General features: G+C 34.9%; 1 protein-coding gene across 1 annotated transcript; it reads left to right on the top strand.

Moving 5' to 3' along the window:
• Nucleotides 1-1,191: 1,191 nt before the first annotated feature.
• Nucleotides 1,192-3,354, top strand: LOC116125893 (ankyrin repeat-containing protein BDA1-like). Its single transcript, XM_031411604.1, has 2 exons — nucleotides 1,192-1,782; nucleotides 2,153-3,354. The coding sequence occupies exons 1-2, from the start codon at nucleotides 1,192-1,194 to the stop codon at nucleotides 3,017-3,019; spliced, it is 1,458 nt and encodes a 485-aa protein (XP_031267464.1). The 3' UTR covers nucleotides 3,020-3,354.
• Nucleotides 3,355-8,381: the final 5,027 nt, after the last annotated feature.

Genomic DNA, 8,381 nt, shown 5'->3' with positions numbered 1-8,381 from the left:
TTATGATAATATATGCATTAAGAAATATTAGTTATGATCATATTAAGGTTAATAACATCGTTTTATAGTTAATCATATTAATATAATTATTTTACCCACAGGGAATGTTATATTTTTATGATTAATTAGGGATGAAATAGAAATTATTCTTATTTCTTAATTAGCCCACAGGTATTATGAAATATTAATAATTTCTAGTTTCATCATTAAAGGATAATGAATCATAATATGTAATGTCTTTACCCACANACAGAGTAAGGAATAATAGGTCCAGTTATTGCCTTAACTCAGACTATAATTTCCAAGAAGTTGCTCATTCAAATTCGGCATTATTTAAGTAACTTGTTTCTGGGAAGTTTTAGGCATCTAGCATCAGCAGTTATATAGATTCCTTATTTAATTTAGTATAATATTTCCTTGTAATATGGCATCAATGGTCAATGAAGTTATGGTATGAGTGGTCAACGAAGTTATGGTATCAATGGTCAATGAAGTTACAAAGACAAAAGGGTAAAGTTCTTGGAAATTATAATTGAGGAGAAGTCAATAACCTGTGAGATCAAGCCTGAAATCTTCAGTTGAAAAGTCTGACCCTTCAGGACTTGACTTCACTAGAATATTTGGAAAGTCTTATTTTTCTGCAGGAATTAGTATGCTTGTTTTATCTAAGGAGTAATACTAGCTTTACAAAAAGTGATACAAAGAGTCAAATCGAGCCCTTAAAATTCATAATTGCCTCTTTCTCTTTCTCTTTTTCCCTTCTTTCAAGGGCTGGATTTGACTCTTTATTTGACTCTTTGTATGGCTCTTTGTAAAGCTAGTACTACTCTTTATCTAAGACCTGGTTTTGTATATTTGGAATATAACAATGTGATGTCTATTTTGTTATAGTATTTCCTTGTCATATAAAGTCAATTTCGTTGAAAATTCAATTGAACAGACAAAAAGGTTAAACTTCTAGGAAATTATATAATTTCAGAGAAGTCAATAATTGGACAAAGAATATATCAATTCTAGAGAGGTCAACCTTTCAGATCTAATGAAACTGCGTATTCACATCTAATGAGTGGTACACAAGCATCATACTGTTTTAAAATGAATATTATACACAGGAGAGATAGATAATATAAATATGAGAGAGGGATAGATGAAAAATAAAGGAAAAAGAGATAGAACAGAAAATCATCAGAAATGGAGATAGGAGCTGAGGAAGCTGACAATACTCAAACGCTGTATGAAGCAAGCATGAGGGGATGTGTAGCCACCTTGAACACATTGATTCAGAATGATCCATTCATTTGCCATAAAATTTCACTCACTGCCTTCACTGAAACTCCCTTACACATCTCAGCTTTGCTTGGTCATGTTGAATTCAGTAAGGCTCTTGTGAGCCAAAAACCTCAACTTGTCACGGAGTTGGACTCATTCAAACGCTCGCCTCTTCACTTAGCTTCTGCTGAGGGCCACACTGAGATTGTCAAAGAGCTGTTGCAAGCAAATAAGAAGGTGTGCTTGGTTGCTGATGAAGAGGGCAGAATTCCTCTCCATTTGGCTGCAATGAGAGGGAGAGTCGAGGTGATACAAGAGCTGATAAGTGCAAAACCTGAGTCAATTCTTGTGCAAATCAACGGAGAAACAGTTTTACACTTGTGTGTTAGGTATAATCATCTGGATGCTCTGAAACTACTGATGGCATCAGTCAATGATGAGGTGTTTCTCAACTCCAAAAACCTTGAAGGCAACACTATCTTGCAAGTCTCTGCCATGTTGAAGCAATTTGAGGTACCAGCCCTGTCTTTTGCTTTGCTTTAATTTGAGGAGAATTGTCTCTTATAAACAGTCTAGTTTGTCAATGATCATTTTGCTCGATCTAGCTGATTTTATATTATTTCTTTTTGAGTCTAATCTGCACAGTTTTTCTCTAAAATAACAGAGTTTTTACACACACACACACACACACACACACATATATATACATCTAAGTTACCTTCTCTTACTAGGTGATTCGAGAATCTGATCATAAAGAAATTTAAAATTTCACCTATATTCGCACCGATCTCTTAACCTCTATATGATATCTCATATTTATAGTAGTAAGATCATGAACAATATTTTACCTAAAATTATATATCTATATGCTTAATTTGTGCAGACTACAAGGTACTTGCTTTCAGTACCAAAGATAAAAGTAGATGTCAACTCCTTGATCGAGAATGGCTTTGCAGCAATTTACAGAAACGGCACAATTCCAAGGAATTTGCAAAATCCTATTACTGAGACAACCACCAAAGCTCAAAGCACTCGATCGGCCACCAAAAAATCAAAAGCTGCTCTCAAGAAAGAAGCAAAATCTCATGCAGCATTATTGTCATCAACGACATATGACTGGAGCAAAAAGGTAATGAAGTACAAGAGTAACAATTATGAAAATATAAGAGGCAACTTGATAGTGGTGGCCACATTGATTGCAGCCATGAGTTTTCAAGTGGCAACAAATCCACCAGGTGGGGACTGGAAAAGTGACGGAACCAATAAAAAAGATCAAAACTGCACAATTGGAGCAGTAAACTGCATTTTTAAAACTTCAATAAATGAATACACTCATGACAAGCTAGTATTTTTCAGCACTCTCTCATTTTCAGCATCACTAAGCATAATCTTGTGGCTTATCAGTGGAGTTCCTCTCAAAAACAGAGTTTCAGTGGGGATTTTGCTCATAGGAATGTGGGCTACAGTGCTGTTTGTTGCAGCTACATATTATTTATACATCAGCTTGGCTATGCCACATGATTCACAAGATCAATATGATCACGTATTTGATTTTATTAGTGTTTGGTACTTATGGCTTTGGGCTGGGTTGCTTGCAGTCATAATTGCGATTCATACGCTTAGATTTTGTTGGTGGGTGGTGAAGAAGCTGTTCATGGGTGTAGTTTATATAGTTAGATGTTGCTGTTGCTGTTGCTGTTATAAGAACAAAAAGAACCAACACCATGATCAGATTATGGTGAGTGTTTAAGAAGAAGACTAGATTGCACTTTATGCATACATACAGCTTCCAATTTCCATTGCATCCCATCATGACGTCGTTAACGAATACGAGTTTAAGTTAGTTTATAGACATTGAATTTCTTGAATAGTAAATGTGTTTTAGATGAAGGATGCTTGCGTTGTTATAGAATTACTTAATCCCAAAGCTTAGACTATTAGTTAAGATTCAACTCTTAAATATATATAAATACTGCAAATTAGACTAATCAGTTATTTCTTTCCATGTCTCAGACACACCGATACTAGTACTAATGTTACGTAAATGTAACTCCTTGTTCAAACAATTCTATTCGGAGTTCTTAGTTAGAGCTCTTGGTAACATGGTTATCAAATCGTATATCGTATCGTATATCGAAAACCTAATTTTTTGAATCGTGTATCGCGTATCGTATCATACCGTAAGATACGCCTTTTTCAAAAAAATTAATAAAATAATCAAAATTTTCTAAAAATTAATATAATCCCCAAAATTAATTAAAGAATTTTGTGGTATTATTGACTTTAAATTACAGTATTACACAATCAAAATTAATCACAAAATTCCAAGATCAATGTCAATATCTATATCTCCACTTATATTATTATTATCATGTAAAATGGGTAATACATATTCCTCTTCACTCTCTCCATGCAAAATAGGTAAATTTGGACAGGTTTTAGTGAATCAGGTTAGGTGACCCGGTTTCGACCCCAAATTTTTTTTGGACCTTTGGCCCAAATTAATAAAGTCGTATCGATTTATATCGATATTTTTAAGGATACGAATGGATACGTATCGTATCGTAGGATACATATCAACGTATCGAATGGTTTAGGATACACTCTCTAATACGTATTGTTGGTGACCTATATCGAATCGTATCATATGATATGTATCGGGTATCGTAGGATACTAACAACCATGCTTCATAATGCTTGTTAAAAAAAATCCATCGTTAGACTTGATTAATTGCTCTTCGTTATTCGAAACGGATGGTTTCAATTTTGTAATTTTCTATTTGTCCCAGAGCTTTATAAGATGTGTTATACCACTAGTAGATAATGAATTGAGTAATATCCACTAGTGACAGACTGACAGTGCCCTCCTGCCTGCTCTCCGAGTGTGCAATGTGATAATTCTCCTTGAATTCAAGCAAATTAAGCAAGAGATAGAAAGGCTTGTACCTCATCATGTTGCTGCAATATAGCAGATACTTGCAAGATAGTGTTGCCTTCAAGGTTTTGGGAGTTGAGAAACTCCTCATCTTCAACTGATGCCACCAATACTTTCAGCGAATCCAAATGATTTTACCTAAAACACAAATGTAAAAGGCATATAGTTGGTTATTTCCATAAGCAAACGCATATTCAAGGTTAAGCCACGCGATGACATTTTACTTGTGTGTAATATGTCATGTTTTTAAATTTTCCGCTGCAAGACTTATGTTTTTCTATCATGTAGTTTAATTCATGTTTTCTTTGGATTGTAAGGAATTTGAAAATGTCTTATACCATATGTTTTCCCTTGGTTTGCAAGAAAGTACTGTGTATGTTTATGATGAATGCATGAGGAAATGTTGATGAAATTGATTTGGAAACAGGTTTAGCATATTTGATGGTTTTTCCACATGGCACTAGTGATGGCAATCAGCTGGGCCGAGACCGGATACCCCTTGGCCCAGGCCCAAGCTCGATCTCATGACAAAGGCCCAAGCCCGGCCCGGGCCCTTCACAAGTATGATAGATAAAGCCCAAGGTCGGCTCGACGGGCTTTTTGTAACCTTAGGCCTAGCCCAAGCCTGCTCATTTTTATAATGTGAATTTTTAAATATTAATAAATTTCATTTTTTTTTTATATTTTTAATTCTAGAAACAATTTTTAAATATTAATTTATTTTTTAATACTTACCAAATATATAAATAATTTTTCACAAAGTGCATCCATCCATTCATGTAGGGTTTGCAAAAAATGACTATATATATGTAGGACAATCTTGTAATTAAATATATAATATAAGGGTAATTTAATATAATTAATACTAAAATTGTTGGGTCAGACTGGGCTGGAGGTCGGACCCTAAAGTCAGGCCCAAGCCCAAATCCATGCCCGCAAACATCAGGTAAAGCCCGATTTTTTTTAGGCCGGGCCAGGCTAGATATCCAAAAATATCGAGCCTATTGCCATCTCTATATGGCATCTCTCCGTCATAGTCTCATGAGTATGTCTGAAGCCTATGGGATAGGGAAGGCCGGGACAAGTCTTGTAAGTTGGGTATTTCCACAAGAAAACGCATTCTTTTTATTATTGACTACTCGGTCAACCATGGATAACGGCCGGGATGCAAAGAAGTTCCTGTTCACATGGAAAGGATCCAATGAAGTTCCCGGAAAATTTCAGCATCATTAGAAGTCGACAGATAGCTAGCCTAGAACTTCAAAAGTAATTTGAAAAGTCTAAAAGCTTAAACTTTTAAGTTTATATGCAAGTTCCTGGAAGAATATTTAAGCTTTGATCCAATAATTGGACATGACATGATCACGTTTCTAGCTAGACTTTTGATGATTTTTGGTGTGAACATATCACATATGCATGCCTAAAAAGTAACTAGTCGGTCCAATTGATGTCGTCTCTCAGATTATAATTTCCAAGAAGTTGTTAACCTCTTTGCCCATATTGCTTCCAAATGAAATTGATGAAGGAAATGTATCTAGAAATATATAACCTCAAGCAAATAATAATGATAAAAGGAGTTGACTCACAAGTCAATGACGATGCTAGTCAATTTTTTTTTTTTTTTTTTTTTTTTTCATCGTAGTGGATCAGTTTATGTATACCTTAACTAATTCTGCGATCCATTGAAAGTCTGCTGGACATATATACAATTGATTAACCACCAAGTTCCTAGAAGATTAATTTAAAAGTTGATTTTATGTGGAAATTAAACACAAGTCTAAAAGTAAGGTGGTAATTGCCTAATTGGTAGCTTAATAATTTGTAATTAATTAAAAATTAATTGATTCTTGATTGTTATTCTTTGTCTATTACTTGATATACACAACAATGAGATTTTACAAACGCAGACTCTAATATTATTTAGTAATTATTTAGCTAGATAATTGGAAATAAGTGTAAACTTCTAGTGAGATGCAAGAGATGACATATTAATTGTAATTAAAAAATGTAGAGTGGATCTGAATTTTATGGATCAGAACAAACACCTTGATCTTCAATTAACCAGATGAAAATGGTTGAGTTTTTGATTGATTGTGTTCTTGTTAAAAAAATAAAAAATAAAAAAATAAAGAAATTGGGTAAATAGGAAAATTGGGAGGTTGTGGTGGTGGGCAACTGGGGATGGCTACTACTGCGGCAGTGTGGAACTGTGGATAGCTGCTTCCTGGCTACAGCAGTGAAGGTGGCAATAGTGGTGGTTCAGTAGCAGAAACTATGGGTCCGCTTGGCACACTCTTTTCCCACAATCCTATTTTACTATCTTATCCTATAAAACAAAAAATGTTTTTGTTTTAATATTCTTCAAATTCCAATCCTATTTTACTCAACTCAAAACTAACCATTACCTTTCTCAATAAAACTTTTAAAATTAACAAAAACACTCCCACCCATCCAAGCCACTATCACCCGTTAGCAGCCACTGTTGCTGCCATCGTCGAAGCTGTAATGAAGCACGACCGATTAGATTTGGCCGGTCGTGCGCCGATCTGTTCCTTTTCGGCCAAATACATCATGGATCTAGTAAAAAATGGCCAGATCGACGGCTAAAGATCTAACCGTTGACGGCTAGCTCTATGGTGGATCCATCAGAAAAGGTCAGATCGGCGCACAACCGACCAGATCCAGTCAATCGTGTGCCATTCCAGCAAATTCCTTCCACCTTCCGACTGTGGTGGCTGGCTACCAACAATATGTGGGTGAGTGGGGTGTTTGTGTCAATTTATAAACTTTTATTGTGGAGAGTGTTTAGTAAATTTAACAAACTTAGGGGGTTAAAAATAATCTAGATGTTTTTAGGAAATGCTGTTAAGAAATGTACCAAAAACTTCTTAGAATTCTATCATATTTTCTAAAAATGCTATTTAGCGTAGAATGCTATTCTAAAAATCTAACCAAAAGGAGTCATTTGGCAGATTTTGTTTTGGACTTCTTAGTTAAATTAAAACAATAATTTTTAATAAATATACCACATGTTAAGATTTAAATGGCTTGTGGTATCAGATTAGATTACTGAGTTGGTACCACAAGTGTATTGTAGATTTTCTCATGACTTATTTATGTGGTTATATTCCCTCTGATCTATGTAATTATAAAATAATTTTATAGAGAGCGTTTGGTTCAGGGTCATAAAAGATAACACCAATAATCTATCTTTTAATCCGACAATTACCACGTTTGAATGTCAAGTAATCAAAGATTCTGGTAATTAACCAATACCAAAAGTGATTACTGTAGGTAATATAGAGGGTAATTCGGTTATCGTATGAAAAGGTGTTATTTCTTTATTACTGGGGTAATCATTTGTTCATACCAATTTTACTTTAATTAATAAAAATTTTGGACACAAATGCCCTCATATGTCTACTAAATAACAATTAGCCCAAATATGCGAAATGACTTTTTTAACCTCATATTTTAATTTTTGGATAGAAATACCCTCACTATTTACATGGATAATATGCAAAATACCTACAATCACCCAAGACCATTACCGACCATCAGTCGCCATCGACAATCATCAAAATAGTCGGTCGTGCACCAATCTAGCCGTTTTTGGCCAGATGAAGGCCGAAAATGACTAGATCCATTATGATTGTTTTTTACTAGATCCAAATTCGTAAATGGCCACAGATATGGTCGTTAACAACCATAATAGATCTAGCTATTTTCAGCCAGATCCACAGCCGTTAACGGCCATAGATTTGATCGTTAATGGCCAGAATGGATATGGCTTTCTAGCCATATCCATCGCTAGATCGGCGAATGGTCGGCCAGATCCGGTCAATCGTGCGCTGTTCTAGCGACTATCGACATTGGCCGATGGTGGTGGTTGGCGATTGACAGTCATCTTGGGTGGCTAAGTGTATTTTTTTAAACTTTAAACTTTTGTTATTGGGGTGTTTTAGTTAAATTCTCAAATGTAAAAGGTTAAAAAAATGTTCTAAATAATAATAATATTAACAAGGAAGGGCAATTAAGTAAAAACCCCTCTGATAATATTTTATTCGATCCAACGAAACATATTAATTATTTATACTTATCAATCTAACCTCTGTTTTAAAACACGGACCGGATCGACTGGTCCGACTAGGACCTGGCCTTAACTCCGGTCCGAGTT

Source organism: Pistacia vera, unplaced genomic scaffold (assembly GCF_008641045.1).
Source record: "Pistacia vera cultivar Batoury unplaced genomic scaffold, PisVer_v2 Contig173, whole genome shotgun sequence".
In the NCBI taxonomy this organism is placed as follows: domain Eukaryota; kingdom Viridiplantae; phylum Streptophyta; class Magnoliopsida; order Sapindales; family Anacardiaceae; genus Pistacia; species Pistacia vera.
The sequence above is the reverse complement of the archived record's forward strand: the minus strand, read 5'-3'. Positions and strand labels throughout refer to the sequence as shown.

Coding starts and splice junctions, on each gene's coding strand:
- LOC116125893 (XM_031411604.1), top strand. CDS start 1,192: ATGGAGATAGGAGCTGAGGAAGCTGACAATACTCAAACGCTGTATGAA. Junction 1,783..2,152: donor CCATGTTGAAGCAATTTGAG/GTACCAGCCCTG, acceptor TAATTTGTGCAG/ACTACAAGGTACTTGCTTTC.